The 18,210-nt window shown below is 44.5% G+C and overlaps 3 protein-coding genes across 3 annotated transcripts; 2 read left to right on the top strand and 1 right to left on the bottom strand.

The window, feature by feature from the left end:
- Window positions 1–1,566: 1,566 nt before the first annotated feature.
- ASCL3 (achaete-scute family bHLH transcription factor 3) lies at window positions 1,567–2,106 on the top strand. Its single transcript, XM_074542186.1, has one exon. The coding sequence runs from the start codon at window positions 1,567–1,569 to the stop codon at window positions 2,104–2,106; it is 540 nt and encodes a 179-aa protein (XP_074398287.1).
- A 1,784-nt stretch (window positions 2,107–3,890) lies between these two features.
- C6H11orf16 (chromosome 6 C11orf16 homolog) lies at window positions 3,891–15,698 on the top strand. The gene is given in 8 exon segments (XM_014266759.3): window positions 3,891–5,228; window positions 6,029–6,179; window positions 7,059–7,287; window positions 8,045–8,261; window positions 8,263–8,708; window positions 9,141–9,316; window positions 10,741–10,932; window positions 14,610–15,698. Coding segments are annotated over 8 exon segments (1,584 nt in total). The 5' UTR covers window positions 3,891–5,061; the 3' UTR covers window positions 14,616–15,698.
- AKIP1 (A-kinase interacting protein 1) lies at window positions 11,971–16,757 on the bottom strand. The gene is made up of 5 exons (XM_014266761.3): window positions 16,643–16,757; window positions 16,369–16,446; window positions 13,386–13,496; window positions 13,124–13,174; window positions 11,971–12,429 (listed from the first exon to the last, which is right to left on the bottom strand). The coding sequence occupies exons 1-5, from the start codon at window positions 16,718–16,720 to the stop codon at window positions 12,286–12,288; spliced, it is 462 nt and encodes a 153-aa protein (XP_014122236.2). The 5' UTR covers window positions 16,721–16,757; the 3' UTR covers window positions 11,971–12,285.
- Between the last annotated feature and the right edge of the window lie 1,453 nt (window positions 16,758–18,210).

The following is an 18,210-nucleotide window of genomic DNA, read 5'->3' as shown; positions in this document are numbered from 1 at the left end:
ACAGCTATAAATGAACTCTTCACTCACAGGATGTCTGTTGTGAAATCTATGTGCATTAGAAAAAGAGAAAACTCTGCATACTGAGGCATTTTCATAGAATGTTGTGAGAACAGGTCCATACCAAGTAAATATTCTCTGTGTAAATGTGGCAGGTATGAAGTCAGTAGAAAATATTACATTATTCCTATATCCTTGTGGTAGCTTTGTGTTATGGAGTTGTGATTGGAACATGTGAAGCTTTGCCAGATTTCTGTGAGTATGGAATCCAGCAGGTTCTGGTAATCCAGTTTAATGTTCAGGTGTGGTTACCATTTTAGAGGATGCAATAGAATCTGTGCTTTGGACAACAGTGTATGGATGTGCAAGTGGATGGTGAGTAAGAGCTTTTTGGATCAATTCTGTGTAGGCAAGTATTGGTTCCAATCTGTGAGGGTGGCTCATGGTGACTCTTTAAAAATTAGGTGGTTATTTAAAATGTATTTAAAGAAGCTGTTAGGTAACAGTCATTACATCCTCAGCAGTTAGGCTGATGTTTAGCTGTTGGAATAATGATATTGAGAAGGCACCATAATGCAGCTTCTTATAAACCACTGCAAGAGTATCTGTGTGACAAATGTGTCAGGGTGATGTGAGTGGTTAGAGCTGCTGTAATGCTGCTCTGAAGAGAGGGAGTGAAGGTAGGCCAGTCTGACTTACAGGCTTCCAGCAGGGCCCCAACAGCTGGGTGCCATCCCTTCTTTGTATTACTAGGACATGCCTTTTTCCTTTAATAAAGTGTTCATTTCATAAATGTGACATATTTAATATTTAATTTCTAGCAGTAGAATTGTTTTTAGTGTTTCATGTCTGTGTTTAATCTGCAGGTAGGTGGAAAAGGAATGTGAGGGCCCAAGGAGGAGTTAGATTTAGTGTACTCTCGTCTCTAAATCTTTGTATGAGTGGATGTCATACCTGAGAGATGTGGAATTTTAAGACTGAAATCCATTGTCTGCACAGGTTTTCCATTTTGTTAAAATGATATATTGAATGTAGCATCCCGTGAATAGAGAGAAAAATAATTTGTCTTTGAAGGCTCTTTGGTATGAATAGGGAGACTTTACTTAAATTGTAGATTTAGTTTTTTTCAGGGAGGGGAAGGGAGTGGGGAGAATGCCTCAGGTGTTGGCCTGCTTTCTTTGTTGTCTGTAGACATGTAAGTTTTGGTGGATTTGGAGCAAGCTAGACCTATGTGGAATACATGTAGGTAGAGTCTCTTAATTTCTACAGCTGAGGTGAAAGGAAGCTGCTTTCTCTTTCCTTTAGGAAACTTTAGTGGCTTTATATTAATATCTGTTGTGTATTAATTTAATCAGTGTGACTGACTTGCACTTTCTTGTACTTTTCAAATGGGATGTTGTCTTGTTCCACCTGATCTCCCAGCATCATTCTGAAATGTCACTAATGCATTGAAAAAGTCTCTTCTGGAAAATGTCAGCAAGGCCTAGAGTTGGTAAATCCAGGTGAGTTTTTGATACTGTTCAGTGTGAGTTGTTTAAAGCACTCTGTAATTATGTGTTTCCAGGCTAAATGCAGAACCTGATGGATGGCAAAAGCTACTGTAACCTCATCTGTGCTGAGGCACAGCACATCCAGCTGGCAAGGCCTTTCTGTGCAGACCCACTGGTCACGTTTCACGTGTACCCAGAAGCACCAAGCCAGGTCCCTTTGGCTGAAGATTTGGCATTCCTGCCTTTCATGTCAGAGCATCTCATCACAGACACCTTCTACAGCGAGCCCTGCCCCTTTCCCTACCAAGTGCCCCACTCCAGTCTGCACAAAAGTGAGTACTCCTACGGCTCAGCTTTCATCAGGAAGAGGAATGAGAGGGAAAGGCAGCGTGTTAAGTGTGTCAATGAAGGCTATGCCAAGCTGAGGCACCACCTGCCCAAGGAGTACTTGGAGAAACGGCTCAGCAAAGTGGAGACCCTGCGTGCTGCCATAAAATACATCAGGGACCTCCAGTCGGTGCTGTGCACTGACTCTGGGGTGGCAGGAAAAGGTGTCACAGAGCCAAACCAGGCTCCTAAAGGCACTAACAAACCAGCCCAGTTTTTGGAGACGATCTGAAGAGTTCCAAAGCCAGCCCAAGGTATCCTGGCAGGAATGTAGTAGCCGCTGTGTCAATGACGTGTGTGTCCTGGCACTCCTTGGGAGCAGATCGTGGCACACGTCACTGGCAGCCCACACAAGAGCTTGAACGTTGCACATAGTTACTACACTTAGATATGAGAGGGACAACTGGCAAAATCTCAGCTGAATGACTTAAGTTAATTCATGAAAATCAGAGCGAGTTTCTAAATTTGTCACCAACCTAAAAATGTGACACCTATATGTGTGAAGTTACTGTATGTATCATCACAACCTGCATGCTTTAAAATAAAATCTCTCTACTTATGGGACTGAGATTCTCATTTTCTGTCATGTTATTGGTTTAATCTCACATGCACTTTCTTAAAATATTCACTCTAATTGCCAGTATTTCTTTTAAAATGCCTTTTTAAAGGTTCCAAGGAGGGTTTGTTAGATGCCAGAAGAAAGGATAATTTAGTTTGAAAGAGAAAAATGGAGTAGGGTAGGAGCTCTTTGAAGCACCGTTACTGAACATAGGAAGAGCATAAAGTTTTGTCAGTGCTGCTCCATCATTTTCTTATTACTGAACATTTTAATCACATTGAAAACTTTTTGACATTGTGTAATTTCTGTTGAAAATTGGATTCTTGTACAGATGTGTCCTTAAAAATTACTAGTACTGCTTATAAAATACGCAGTATAAAGAGAGCTGGCAAGGTTTTAGCCATCAGCATAAAAATAAACTGCAATAAAAATTTTGTTTGGACTTTGACTGATAATGGTTGAGGTCTGGAGTGGTCTTCCCCAACCTCCCAGTCTGTTCCTCTGTACTGCTGATGGTTTCAGTCAAGTGTTACAAAATAGAACTGTATGAAGATGATGAAGAGAGTTTAGCTCATAACCAATAAAATGTCTTAACATTTCCTCTGTGTAAGGGAATCATTGATACTAAATAATTCTGCTGACAGCATGAGAGCTTGTAGGCTGTCTGTGCAGCAGAATGTACAAAAAATGGTTACAGACTTGCCAAGTGATGGATCCTCCCTAACTGCCCTTATCCCACCCTCTGACATTGGTTTTATAGCAGTGAATTGAAACATGCCTAATAAAAGTCAATTAAATATTCCAAGCACTTCCTCCCCCCAAAAAACCCCAAACAAAAACCAACAAATGTCAACTCTGTCTTTCTTTTGAGGAGAATGTGAACATTAGGGATCTCAGCAGAGATTAACAGCTACGTTTCTGCATTATAATATGACATATTTTTGATAGGCACTTTGTAAGAGAGAGGTAGAATTCATTAATCCTTCCCCCTTACTGTGAAAGGAGAAAGTTGTAAAGTGATTTGACCTTGGTTTGTCTCAGCTTCAACCTTTCTGTGCACATTTCAAACATGTTGACTTATCACACCCTGTGGTGGTGAGCTTTTTTTAAAATTTTCCTTAACCTGAACTATAACTTTGATGCTGGGTTTTACCCTGCAATCACTGAGGACACTGAGCTCTCTTAAAATTCCCTCCCTGTGGTGCAGGAGATCCATGGGGAATTGAAAATTGAGCAAATGTGTGGCAGTCAAATGGTCCTCTCTGAAGTCACGTTCTGCTGGGTTTTAACCAGTCAGGTCAGGGTGCCCAATCCTGGCAGTAACAGCTCTGGCAACCTCCATAGCAACTGGGAAACACTGGCAGCAAAAGGCTCCCTGTGTCCAACAGGAAAAAGGGTGGCATTTCTGCATTCAGACTAAATCCAAATGGTGTGTTGTTACCAATAGCAGGTAAGCCTGAAATACTGCTGTGCCAAAGTACTTGGAGCTATCCAGAAAAAGCAGCATAATTGCCTTTGTCAATGCACTGTTGTGTGTACAAACAGAGGTGTTAAAATGTGCTTTAATGTAGAAGTGATAGTTGCCTTTCTTTGCAATGTATTACTGATTCCATCTTGTTTTGGTTTATAACAGCAGTTTGTGCAGTCATGGAATAAATGGATATATTGTGCTGATTTCCTGACTTAAATATGAATTTTTTAGCAGTTAGTCCACTCTTCTTGCTGGGTTTACTGTGCTAGTTATCTGAAATTATCTATCTGTCTCCATAAAAAAGACTTTCACATCATATTGCTTAGATAAGATGCAAAATATCATCTAAACATGAGTGCTTAAACTGCATTTTGTAAAATAAATTAAGCATTTAAATTTTATAGGTTGTTGAGTTTCCATGCAAATGTTATCATAAGTGTTTCTAAGCAATATTTAAAAAGAAAAAGATTAATGGAAGCTTGTCTGCTACATCTTTTGAAATTACCAGAGATAGCATCACATCATTGATCTTACTGTGACAGCCTCTGAATAGTTATCACTTGTCACATCTGAGCATCTCATTCTTTCATGTTGCAAGCCATAATCCTACTGTTAATAAAACATGACAGGGCAGCTGAAACATCAAAATATTTCCTCTTAATACATCATTATAAATAAATAACAGGGAAATGTAATCTAACATCAAGTTCAAAACCTGTCACGTTTACTCATCTTGTCAACTTCAGCTGTAATTTCTGTCTCAGCTTGTAAAACAGGGAAGGTTTGGCTGGCTGTGCAAGACAGCTTTAAAGGAAGAATGTATGTGTAAGAAAAGAGAGCTGGAAACAAAGAGGGAAACAAATATTGAAAGCAGGTGAAAGTTATTATTTTTCTGGGATTTTCACAGCATTTATAGTTTTCTTGAGTGTTTCTGCCTTTTGTCCAGGTTAGGATTTGGGCGAGTGAAGATCACTGAAGTCAATCATGTGGGCTCATCTGGCCAACTGCCAGTCTGAATATTTTGAATTCAGTGTTTTTAGACAAAAATAAATGATTAACCAAAATTACAGGGTTCTTGAGGTACACTGGCAAGCACTTACTTATTGTCTCTTCCAGCAGGTCACAGCTGAGTTCTGCAGGCAGCAGCTTTTCCAAGTATGGCTCGTTTGGAGGGGTCCCTGCCCAGGGGTCACAGATATTGCAGTGTGAGGCCAGCTTTGGACAAGTTTTCATGTTCCACAGTCATGTCCACAGTAAATCCCTGCTGCAGGAGCTCTTTTGTTGTGTACCCTGCCTGGATCGCTGAGCGCCTCACCCCCCAGAGGTAAAATCAAGTTCCTGTTTAAGTCTGGGATTTGTTTTTTGTTTATCTAAAGGGATAAACGAGGCTGGTGTGTCAGATTAATAAATTAGCTGCTTGAACATCATTTGAGCTTTCCCACCCCTGCACTGGCAGTTTTTTAGATGTATTAACTAAAGTTATTTGCTACCTTGGAGATTATGAAGAGCAAAGCTTGAGTAAGCCTCCTATCAAAGAAACATGCCTTTAATATTATTGGGATAAATAAAAGCATCTTGCCTTAGCAGTCATCTTCCATGAAATGTTGCTAATGCTTTGTGACAGGGGATTATTTTCCCAGTTTTGAACTAGAAGCTGTCATCATCCAGCAGCTTTGTTGTTTCCTTCTCTGCTTTCCCTGAGTGCTGCAGTGTAAACCATCAGCTCCAACACTTTGGAGCGCACCTACGCTGTGCTCTGTGCTGCAGTGGATCTTTTCTCCTGATCTAAGGGTTGCATTGTCTTGCCAGGTAATGGCAAGGGGCACCAGCAAAGGGGCTGGTGCAAGTAATGCTGGCCCAGGATTCCAGCATGCTCCTGGCTCACTTCCTGTAAGCCCCAAAGCAAAGAATTCTGAGTAAAAGCAGGCACTGATGTGTTTTCCCCAAGATCAACGGATTATCCCAGCACAAGCAAGTTTTCTGTTTCTTCCCACACTATTGGGCTTGTGGGAGTGCTACAAAATGAGGTGGAGTGTTCCAGTTCTTAAACCTTACGAGATGATTTTTTTCCATGACCTGCAGAATCTGTTTCTTTCAGGGCTGACCCATTTTCTTTTCTTTGAGGTGCCAATGGATCAGCCACTGCCTCCCCTCCCCTGGCCCAGCATGGAAGAGCCTTGGGGAATTAGGAGGGACAGACAGCAATGTGCCTGTGCTGGCTAGAGGGGAACAAGATGGATTTTATTACCCTGGTAGAGTAAAAGAGGAGATAGAGGTGAGTGATGGCTGCTGTGTGGTAGCTGGGGACATGTGTAACAGGGAGCAGTCCTCACACACCTGAGTTCAGTGTAGCAGTTTTTTGTTTTTCAGTGTAGTAGTTTTTGGTTCAGTTTTTGATGATATTAGAGAACAGATCACCAGGACAGCAGATGCTTGAGCAGCCTTGTGCTGGTGCTGGACACTGAGGCAGCCCCAGTGCTGCTGCCAGCAGTGTAGAGGCTGCTGTTGTGTGTAGACACAGAACCATCAACAGCGCAGGAAAAGGGTTTGTGTTTTATATACACACGTCCAGCTTGAGTCAGCCGCAGACCAGGCTCAGGGTCTTTCCAGAAAGGGTAGTGAAAGCTTTAATTCATTGGTTTGTTAGCACTTCAAACTTAACACAAAAAGGAGCCTGTTCTTTCTCAAGAACAGGGAAGTACCTCATCTCATCGTTGATAGAAACCCTCTTGACAGGCCTTAATATAAAAGAAAATAAAAATTCCCAACAACCCCTCAAGAAGCAGAGCTAGTGTTGTATGTAATGAGGAAGGACTTGGGCGTAAGTGATGAACAGGTCTGAATGGTTTCAGTTGCACACACAGCATGGTTTGTGAAATATACTTGTCTATAGCTTTTTCTCTTGGGAAAGAAAATACAGATCCTAGTGGCAGTGAATCTGAGCATATGCTTCACTCATCTTGCTTTCAGGTGAGCCTCATGGAATTTTTTTGGGGCTGTCTCAGTGCTGAACTAACACCACACACCCTAGCTGCTGTTCAGGCTCTTTTTGCCCTAGTCATATAGGCACAGGATGGTCTCCCAGCAAAAGTTGCATTACCTGGCACATTATGGATGTTTTTCAGTGCAATTGTTATTTTGTTCCTGCTAACAGAGTGAAAGAGGCATGTTGCTGGTAGAGTTTGCCAAACCACTTGTGTCACGTGGAAGGCATCCAGTGTGTGTGCAAAAAACAGCACAGGGTGACATCCTGGAATATGTGAATGGGATGAAGCACTCCTTGCTCCCTGGAGACAGAGTGCTGGCACCCTGGGAGCCAGATAGGGCCAGGTATGGCCCAGGAACTGTCCTCAGAGGCATTGAGACAAGGGATCCCTTACGAGGTAAGAAAAGTGCTGCTCTCCTCTTCCTCTTGTTCCTCTGGCACACCAGTGAGATAAACTCCTGTCAGGGTGCTGCTGCCAGATAAACAACAGAGCACAGACTGCAGCCCAGTGTTGCTCCAGGCTTGCAGGAGCTGATGAATTTCTGTGTGTAACCTCACCAGTGTGACCCTAAGGAAGTTGTGACCCATAAAAATGTCATCATCTGTGTCTGTGAGTGTAGCTGGGACAAGGCTGTGGCTGCCATGTGCAGGACTGTGGCCTTTTCATGACAGATACAAGTGAGACAAATTCCAGGAAGCATTCATCTGAGCTTAAATGCTTACATTTGTACCAAATGGTACATCTGGGGGTGATTTTATCAGCCAGACGTAGGAGATTTCAGCAGCTCATTCATTTTTCCTGTGTCTGACAGTCAAGCTCCACTAACTTACCAAAATACTATTCTCAGAGCAGTACTGCTAAATTTGGCAGCAACAACAGAAATTACTGTCATCTTGTTCTGTTTTCTTGTTCATGTAAAACTGTACTGTTTTCTTGTTCCTCTGATGACAGATTGGGAGGAAAGATGCTGCCAGGCCTGTTGGTTTAGTGATGGTGTCCAGGCTGCCCACTCACCTCTGTGGTGAGGTGTTAGAGAGGGGCAAGAGTTGATCCTGCCTCTTGACAGGAGCAGAAAGTGCAAAAAGCTGCAAAGCCTGATCTGTGTTTGTGCACTGCCCAGCTACTTAAGGCCGCTTGCTGTTTCTCTTAACAGCCTCAGAAGATGAAGAAGTTACAGTCCAGTTCTGAAATGACAATCAAGTGAAAGTCCCCCGTGGTGTGGCTCTGTGGATCCCTCCCAGCCTGTGGGAGAGGATTGTGGAGATGATGCACATGCCCTTCACCAGCAGGGTGAAGCCCAGACCAAGCCAGGACTCTGACTCTTGCATTTTTCCCTGCAGTCCCAAGGCAGCCCTGATTCCTGTTTGTGCTGTGTAGCCTTGCCAAGCACTGCTTGCTCTGCTCTCCCTGCTGGCTACATTCCCACCACCACTGTGCTGGTGGAATCTGCTGCTCACCAGCCTGGGCAAGGTGCATCTGCTGCAGCCATCCCTGTGCTGCTGCCTGGTGGCCTCTTCCCTCCAGGTCTCTGGTCTTTCAGGACAAAGCTGAAGAGGCAGAGTGCAGCAGTGAGCTCTCTCCAGGCCTTCTAGAACTGAAAGGCACAAAACAAGGAGAAGCTGCAGCTGTGGCAATGTCTTCTTCCTCTTCTGGTTCAGAGAGGGACCTGAAGCCATCCCCCACTAAGGGTACTGTGGGGGACAGTGCTGTTAACACAGGCTCCAGCTGTCTTGAAAAGCCCAGGCCGAGGAATTCTGCAAGACCTGAAGGGGAATACTGGGAAAGAAGCCACCACAAGTCCCATTCCAGTAATTCAGGTACCTTCAAACAGCCCCACAGGGAAGCAGCTGTCAGAGGGAACAAAACCAAAAGTCTTCTGGGCAGGGCAATCACTTTGCCTGCAGGTTATTGGTATTAATACTATAAATTTGCATATCAGACTCTGGTACAATTCTTCCCCCTCCCCAGTCTTTCTGCTGCCTCATCTGGCTCTTTTGGACACTCTTCCCTTGGAAAACTACCAGAACAATTAATTTCATTTGGAAGCACAGATATTCCTCTCTGTTTTCTGTCATTTTCCTATGCCTTTTATGATGCTAACATCTTCATTAACCTGCATAGCTCACCCATTCAGAATAACCTGAAAGAATTAATTTCAGACCTAAGGTGCATTTTTCTTTCTTCTGAAATGAATGTTTCTCCATTTCAGTTCTGGTTTCACTCTTAGACACAATTTTACTCCTTCCCAGGACCTGGAAGGTGTACAAAGGGCCAGCTGGAATCCAAAGCCATCTCCACTGGGTACGTGTCCAGTGTGGCCCCAGCTCATCAGAGTGCAATGTTTGAAACCACTGAGCAGACTCTCAGAGGGCAACTCACACTGAAAACAATCCTAAGAGACCAAGATTTCAAGCCATCATTGAGGGTAAGATAGTCTGTATTAATTCTGTAGTTATGTAAGCAGAAGGTTTGTTTGAATGGAAGAAACATTCTTAAAAATGGTTTGGAACTTGGCAAGAAAAAGACATTGTTTGTAACTGCTTCCTGAGGCCATCCACCAGTTTTGTGACAGGGAGGAAAGTTGTCCACTAATGAAACCAAACCAAAAATCCCCAAGCCTTTAGGAAGGGCTGGAGCTACGTGGTAAAGTGGAAACAACTGTCAGTGTGAGCATTCAATAATGCAGATTTCAATTCAGAAATCTGCCAAATGCCCATTGACACCTACCCAAAGAAGTCCTGTGTTAAATCCATGGAAAGGTGCTGAGCTCTGCCTATCAAATTGTGATAGTCACAATTTCTGTCTCTTAGAGATAAAAGCAGATTCTTTGGTAAACAGTCTTTGCTGAGTCTCTTCTCTCCCTCAGTGGAGGCAAGCAGTTTAACCAGCAGATTCCTGCTGTGAAGCTGGGAGATTCAGAGTAAGCAAACTGTGACACAGCTAGGAACAGCACCATTACCCTGGTTTTTAGGCCTGGTTTCCCTCATGTTTTAGAAAAATTGAAAAAAAAAATCAGAACATGAATGCTAAAAAAAGCAAACTGAGAAATATGGAAGAAAAAAGTTGTTACAGGAAGAAGGGGAAGATGAAAGAGAATGTCAGGATGAACAGAAACAGTGCTCTGCACAAGAGCATCAGGGTGGAATGAATATATTATATTTGTGAAATCAAATATTAGCTTCTCTGTACCTTCATTCTCTTGCTACTGTGAGCTGACTGCAAAGTAAAACTTCAAATGTTCTAAACTTGCATGGTTAGAGATGAATCCATTAATAACATGTCTTGGTGAACAGAGAATATACAGGAATACATCTTGTATTCTCACAACTGTACTCATTCATTTTAAGCAGATGCCAACTTATCAACTGTATGGTTCCTACTTTCTATTTCTGTTCTACTTTATTGGTTAAATAATCATAGTTACATAACCACACACCTTTGTAATTGATTTCCTAGGAATTTTCAGGCCAGTGTGGAGCTCCAGGCAGGCATGCTCAATGTAAGCAGTGTCAGAGCTGTGCACTGAAGTGACATGAGTTGCCTTTTGGTAAAACTAATAAGAAAGCAGAATTGTTTCATTCCAGCCCCAAAGCAGCAGCATGAATCACAGCAGTGGATGCAATGTGGCAATACAGGGTATAATGACAGAATTTCATTCCTGTAAATCAACCCCTTGGGGTTTTTAGACCCACAAGATCCATCACATGCTGCAGACTGCATCAGAAGTGGTTTGCAGCACACAAGTGGAGTGGGAGGACAGGCTTCCCAGAGGTACTCTCTGGGAGGCTGATGTCCCCTCACTGCTTTTTTTAGACCAGACTTCTGAAGGATTTGTTTTCTGTCTTCCAGGAAGGCTTTGCAGCATCAGAACAAAGATACAAAGCAGCATCTGATGATAAATGTGAAGCCACTTGTGTTGGAGATGACAAACCTGATGTTACAGACCCTGTCAGAGCTCACTTGCAGCAAAGCAGAGAGAGACATGATCAACCAGAATTCAGTACATGTACAACTGATCAAGTTCAGGGGCTGAAATTTCAGGTAAACTGTTTCTACTCTATCAGTGTTATATTTTTTAAACAAATTAAGTTCTGCTTCAGGTACAGTCTCAGTAGAATATCTTTATGGATGACTATATAATTTTAATAAGTGAGAAACTCTGCTGTCACCCACATTAAACTTGAGCATCCTCATTCTTTATTCCAGAGTGCTACAGTAAATTCCTAACTATTTGGACTTGACTTTACAACTCTGGAGAGATCAGATGAGCTAGTAGGAGCACTAAAAGCCTGAACAGATGCACACCAAGAATCCAATAAACCTCCCATTTGTCTACAGCTCTCTGGAGTGAGCCACAGAAATTCATCAAAGCAGTTTCTGTTTGTAGAAAGCCAGGAAGAAGGGAGAAAAAATACAACCTGACAGCTGAAAGATTTTTTTGGGATTAAAGCACAAGCAAAAGTAGCCAGAGGCTAAAGGACCTGCTACTGTAGATACAAACAACAAAATGATTAGCATTCAAGCCACTGATTTTTGTATTCTGATGAAAATGAATGGAAACCTTAATAGTATCAGCTACAGAAAGATGACAGATCACATCACTAATTCTAAACATGGAATCTGGTCCTTTGGCAAAGCTAAGCATCCAGGGAGTTTAGTAAGTGGGACTGCTCGTGTTTAAAGCATATGAACTTGGCCATAAGCTGCAGTGTGCAGTTGTTCAGCAGCAAATTGGATAATTTAGGTTACCCCACAGCCCTCAGAAAAGAGGTTTAGTGTAGTCTGCAAAGAGACAGGACCTGAATCAATAGTTCATGTGCCTAGACTGAACACCTGACACATATTTCAGCACGTTTCTGAGTTGGGGTTCTAGGTAGGGAATTTAATTTGCATTTCATTTCTTTACCAGACTAGCAAAAGTACAGACAGGAGAGTGGCTTGTGAGCCAGCTGCTCCAAAATCAATGCCAGCTTACAGAAGCCAATGTACACACGCATATTCACACCACATGGATCATGGTCTCTGGTCAACACTGTGACATGGGGGTTCTCTCTGAGGGTGATACAAAAGAAGCTGTCATTACAAAGGCTTGATCATATATTTTATTTCACTGATTGTATCTTTAACTGTTTGGAGCAGAAGAATCTGGAGTTACACAGTCACATAATTGGATTTAAAAGGCACACAATGTACAAATATTTATAAAAATCAATGTACAAAGTGGGCTGCATATAATTGCATTAACTAGAAAACAAATATACAGGCCATAAAAATGGAGTCCCAGAGAGGAAGCTACTGCTAAAGTGCTAACAAGAAAAAGATATTTATAGCTCATTACACACATTAAAAAGAGCCTCATGTTTTATTCCTGCCATTGCCAGGAAACAACAAATATCACAGGACAAAAGTTAAATCAATACTTTGTCCTGCATTGACATCTACTACGTGGGTTTGTTCCACCATGTCTTCTGAGATTGCTGTGACAGAATAGATGCCAGGAGAAACTTCAATGTAGAAATCTTTGGAATGTCTTCTGGGCTTTAAGGAAAAAACCCAAAAAGTTATTGGTTAGTTATCTTAGATTTCCCCAAAAAAAATTAATTTGTGTTTGGGTAAAAAAATTACATTTCAGCTGCTATATAAATATACTAAAATTTTTCTCAATATATGGAAGGCAGTGCAAGCAAAACCTTAAAATGTTTCTGTCAGTACAAAAATTAGCAAGTGCCATACTCAAAGTATTCCAGCTAATGTTTCAATTGGTGGAAATAATCACTGTGCTGTAATTTACATCTTACAAAACTGAAATTTACCAACCTAGACAGTTCTGAACATAAACCTGGGAATTCCTGTTCCCTACGCCAAAGGTGCTCTCACTAATTAATAGTGTGGCACAGATTCAGGGTTTCTCATCTTTTCTGGCTTGGAAGTTCCTGAAATTGATTTGCTGAGGTGTTAAGCTTTGAAAAATAAAACCAGTTTTCTTCTCCTTGAGAAACAGGAGTCTTCAGAGCCTGTGGGAGGGCCAAGTACAAGAAACAATTTGGTTTCCAACTAATTGTGCAAGTCTCTGTATGGCCATTTGACTGCCTATACATATATTATGATTGTGAATCTGCTGTGCCATCAAGGTCTCCAGATCTGTCACAATTTGTAACCAGCTGGATTCAAAATGATAAAAGAAATGCTAGCAAATACCTCCACTTAAAACCAAAGTATTCTATACACTTACCCTTTGCTGGCAAGTTTGAACTTGGCTGGGTTCTACAGTACCTTCAGTCTCCTGGAAAGAAAAAGAGAATTATTTTCTAATAATCCAGCACACAGTGCAAATCCTGGCTAAGAAAGGGGAAGCTTTAGGTGCACAGAAGGATGGATAGGACACTGATAGGTGCCACAAGAAGTGACTCTGCCTTCCCCCAGCCCAACACAGGCTTGGATCAGTCCAGGTGTTTTTATGCCACCTTTCATCAAAACCAGAAGTACCTACTTACCTCTTCCTCTGTGGGATCCATCTTTCTTTCTACTGACTTGCCATGGTACTTGCAGAAGTGTCTGATTTCATTCTCTTTGCACTTGTTGGTTGCCATGGACCTGTAGCACTTCTGGACAGCAAGGGAAACAGAAAATATCATGTGGGAGGTATCAAACCATACTTGCAGCCACTGCAGATTTACAATTGAAAGTAGAACTACACAAATACTGATGCTGTGTACTAAATGGCTGGTTTGTTCTCTGTGGGGGTGAAAACAAAGCCTGTACCTCCAAAGGCCACCTGCCTCTGCTGCAGGACTCTCTCAGGCAGGCCTGACTTTGTGTTCCTAACACAATATGTTATTGGAATTAAATACCAACAATATGTAGGGCAGGGACTCTGATCAAGAAAAGCCCTGGTGGAAGAAGGCATAGTTTATGGGTCCTTCAGAGGACATGTATGCAAGCCAGGTGCTCTGCAAGCCAGTCAGTGAAGGTGGGTTCTGCAGGCCATGTGCAGCAGCAGTGCTCTAAAAGCAGAATATGTTAATATTGAAAAATAAATCAGTAAAGAAGCTGAAGTGTCTTCAAGGCTGGTACCATTTCCACAGCAGTTTTGGGAAATGTATTAAGCACACAGCAGCCTTCATCTGGTTGCACTGCAGATGTGCTGGCATCTTCTACATGGCAAGTTAAACTCTTGAGTACAGTTCTGCTGCCATCTGTTGTCAGCACAGAACTCCTCCCAAGGTTACTTTTTTGACCACAGAGGCCAAAAAGATCCAAAATATCTCTTATTTCACGGGTTTTTCTCTTGTCCCTGACTGTCAAGACTAAATGTTAGAAAATTACAGCAAATAGAAATCCTTATTTCCAAATCTACTGCTGTGTTTTATTCCCTGAGCTTGTGCACAAATCAACAGATCTGGTTGCTTGTAGTGCAGTTTTTGTGAAGCTACAAAATATATCAGATTCTCTGACCTGGTGCATAATGCTTCGCAGAGCATCTCTTTTACATGATGGCACAGAGCAAAGAAATGAAATCCAACTTTTGGTGAGAAATGGGTAAATTTTGATCCCTTAGCAACCCCAAACATCTCATCTTAAACTATAGATTTAATTGCTTGCATTCAAGTGCCTAAATTATTGTGTTCAGCTGTGGATTTTTATTTGCACTTTGTAAAATTTACCCATGAACTTATGGTCTGACATTTCCCCCCTTTTATGACTCTTCTTCTCTACAGAGATGACTGAAGCAATACCTTCTTGGCTGATGCTTAAATGTCATGGAAGTCATCCATTGCTTGTTCCAATTTTAATATTCTTAACAAGGCACAAGATAGACCCAAAGAATAATTTAGGTTGGAAGACACCCGTAGCATCATAGAGTCCAACTGCAAACCTAGCACTGCCAAGTCACTGGTAAGGATGAGCCCCACTACACTTTGTTTTGTCTTCTGTAAAACTCTGTTCTGCCCCAGTTGTTCTAGGATCAACTGCTTACTGTGTATGTAGTGTTTTGAAATTATAAAGGAGTTGCTTGAGAGCTAATTGCTTGGTGTGCTGGAGTACTGTTTTCTCTAATTTAATTGCAGACTTGGGCTCTGTATTAGCCCTGCAGGCAGTGAGCTCCCTGCTGAGTTGGGATAACAGATCCCTAGCGGCACAAACTGAATGGAATCCTCAGAGTTCAGTGCAGGAGCTGGGCTGCAGGGCTGTGCTCACAGGGAGGGGCTGGCAGAGGGGTGGCTCCAGTCTGCCCCTGTCACCCAGCAGAGCAGGGACACCTGCCAGCCAGAGCACAGTGGAGCTGAGCACCTGCACACAAACCTCTCCATTTCTGCTCAGCACACACAGAGCTGAGCCCATGCTCCCTCCCAAATCCAGTTTGGCCTGGTTTTGTCTGGGATACAGCAAGTTTTCCTCCTAGCAGTTGGCAGAATGCTGTGTTTTGGAGTTAGCAGAGTACAGTGTCGATAACAAAGTGGTGTTTTGGTTATTGCTGAGCAGTGCTCACCCTAAGCCAAGGGCTGCTCTCATGCTCTGCCAGTGGGGAGCTGCACAAAAAGCTGGGAGGCAGCAGGGCTGTGACAGCTGAGCCAAGCTAGCCAAAGGGAAATTCCATACCATAGAATGTCATGTATATAAACAGGGAGAGTTGTCTGACTGCTGCCTGGGCACTGGTCAGTGAGTGGTGATCAACTCTATTGTGCACTACTTGTTTTTCCTGGGGTTTATTTCCCTCTCCCTTTTTCATCACAATTATTACTGTCATTACCATTGGTATTATCATATTTTACTTTGTTTCAATGAATAAACTGTTCTTATTTCAACCCACGAGTTTTGTTTTCTCCAGAGTCTCCTCCCCATCCTGCCAGGGGAGGGGAGCAGGGAGGGAGTGAGCTGTATTGTACTTAGTTGCTGGTGGAATCAAATCACAACAGCAACACTAAATTCAAAACAAACACAGGACACAAAGCATCTCTGCACTCGAGATTCCAACTCTCCCTTATTTCCAGCGCCCAGAACAGGGTATCTATCAGCCAGCAGGAGTGGCTCACGTTCCCCTGATAACAACACCAGGTCACTAGGTCACAAGGCCGTTTCCCAGCAGAGATACTTTGGAGCACTGGAAACATTCCATACCTTGTGACACAATGTATTTTGTGATGCCACCTGACATTACTGTCTCTCTAACCATACCAAGAAATGGAGAAACCTTTTGCTAAAATCTGTACCAGGCTACTTATACTGTCTATAGAAAATGCAGATAGTGGTGTTTATCAGCCAGGGTGGAAACAGGACAACACCGCTGAGCTGTGCCCTGCCATGGTGCTCAATGCCCCAAACCTCCTCATCTCGGCCGGCACCCCGGGCTCCCTGCCGAGCCCCTGCCATGCCACGAGCAAACCTGAAGCCCGATTTCTGCAGTACAGGCAGCAAGGCCTCCGGCAGGCACATCCCGAGCGTTCTCCTTTGGGCGGCTCCGGGGCTGGCCCTCACCTCGCATTCCTTTGAGACTCCTCTCATCAAATTCACAATCGAAGCGAACGCTGCATTGAGGCGTTCCCGGTCCTGGTCCTGCAACGAGAGACATTCCCGCTCACCCAGCGTGCCGCCGGTCGCTTAGAGCCACAGGGCGGAGGGCACGGAGCCGCAGAGCCCTCGGGGGCACCGGGCGGCCCGTACGGAGCTGCATCTCCGTGATCTCCGTGATCTCCCGGTCTCTGTCTGCATCTGTGTGTGTGCGTGTCCCGAGTGCGCGCACGGCACTGACCAGGACCGGGCCTGGGCGCGGGGCCGCGCCCGCCGCGCGCCGCCGCGCCCGCTCCAGCACCTCGCGCGCCACCGCCATCCCGCCCAGCGCCGCCGCCGCACTGCGCACTCGCCGCCCCGCCCTCAGCCCTCCCCGGCCCCGCCTTCAGCCCCGCCCGGTGGGCACGGGGCGGCCCTGCCGGCATGTGGCCCCGTGGAGGGTTCGGGGTGCTTTGCTTGTGCCTCGGGGCACTTTGTTTGTCCCTCACGCTCACTCCCTGCCCTGCGGTAACGCAGGAGAGGCGCACCCGGGCAGGCTTTCCCGGAGAGGGTCAGCGAGGTGGCCCCGGATGCTGCCCCCTGGATGTCGCCGCCGTGCGACAGCGGGGCAGAGCCCACAAAAGCCGGAGCCCCGCCGTGCCCCCAGTCTCTACAGGGAAGCGGCGCTCCCCGATGGCTTTTGGTTAAAGTTGCGCGGTATGAGCTCCCGGTGCCGGTAGGGGGCGATGGCCGGCCGAGGGACGCGGTGCGGGTCACGGCCGGGCTGCACAGCCCCGGCATCACTGCCGAGGCAAAGCCCGCTGGCCGGGCGGTGAGGGAGCCGCAGCGCTGGGCCCCGCCAGCAGCACTGCCGAGCAAACCGGCCCTGTCCCCGGAGCAGCACTGCCGAGCAAACCGGCCCTGTCCCCGCAGCAGCACTGCCGAACAAACCGGCCCTGTCCCCGCAGCAGCACTGCCGAATAAGCCGGCCCTGTTCCCGGAGCTGGGTCTGTCCCAGCAGGGCAGCGCCAGGCTCCGGTCACCGCTCGGAGTTACCGGAGAGGCTCGGGAAGTGGCTGTGGCTGCGTGGGAGCAGAGCCACTTGGAGCCTTCGCTATCCTCGTGTGCACCGTGGTGACAGTAGTAAGGAAAAATAAGCATAAACAAAATAAGCATAAATCTTTCTTTAAGTCCCATATGGCCCAGGTTAACATGAGGCCCCGATCCTTCAAGTCCTTCATTCTTGTTGAGAGCTTTGCTAGCTGTAATCTCTCTGACAAGCAAGAAAAATAATCCCCTCCTAGTTTACATTTTATTGTCATCTCCCAGTTGCTTAAGCAGAGCAGCAGCCAGCCCCCGCAGTAAACAAACCCTTCACAGGCTGCTTGCTCATTAAGACATTGAAAGCCCCCATTCACTGCTCAAATCCAGCTTAATTTTAAGTTTGGTCTCCTGTACTCAAAAGAAAATTTCGGCAAGCTGCTGGAGTGCTTGAGGTCTGGGGAACTGAATGCAACATAAAGTGGGGAGGGGAGAAAAATAATATTTGATAAAAGCAATGTTAGTGTGTTTGATGTGGTGGAGAAGCAGCCAGAACAGCCTGCTTCCTGCTTAATTGGAAGTTGAACGTCCTTGCATCATGCCTTGTTAGCAATGGTCTCCTGGAGAGGTGAGTGGGTTTGCTATGTTGCTGCTCTTGTGAAATAGACTTGGAAAGGCCCTCCTATGTCGTTTTCATAACATGCAGAGAAAACTGATCATTTTTTTCTTCCTGACAGGTACTTGCAGCAGTAGCTCGTTGTTCAGGAGGTAAATTATTTCTGTTGTGTT

This window comes from Zonotrichia albicollis, chromosome 6 (genome assembly GCF_047830755.1).
Source record: "Zonotrichia albicollis isolate bZonAlb1 chromosome 6, bZonAlb1.hap1, whole genome shotgun sequence".
In the NCBI taxonomy this organism is placed as follows: Eukaryota; Metazoa; Chordata; class Aves; order Passeriformes; family Passerellidae; genus Zonotrichia; species Zonotrichia albicollis.
Note: the sequence above shows the minus strand (reverse complement) of the source record. Positions and strands in the feature narration are given on the sequence as shown.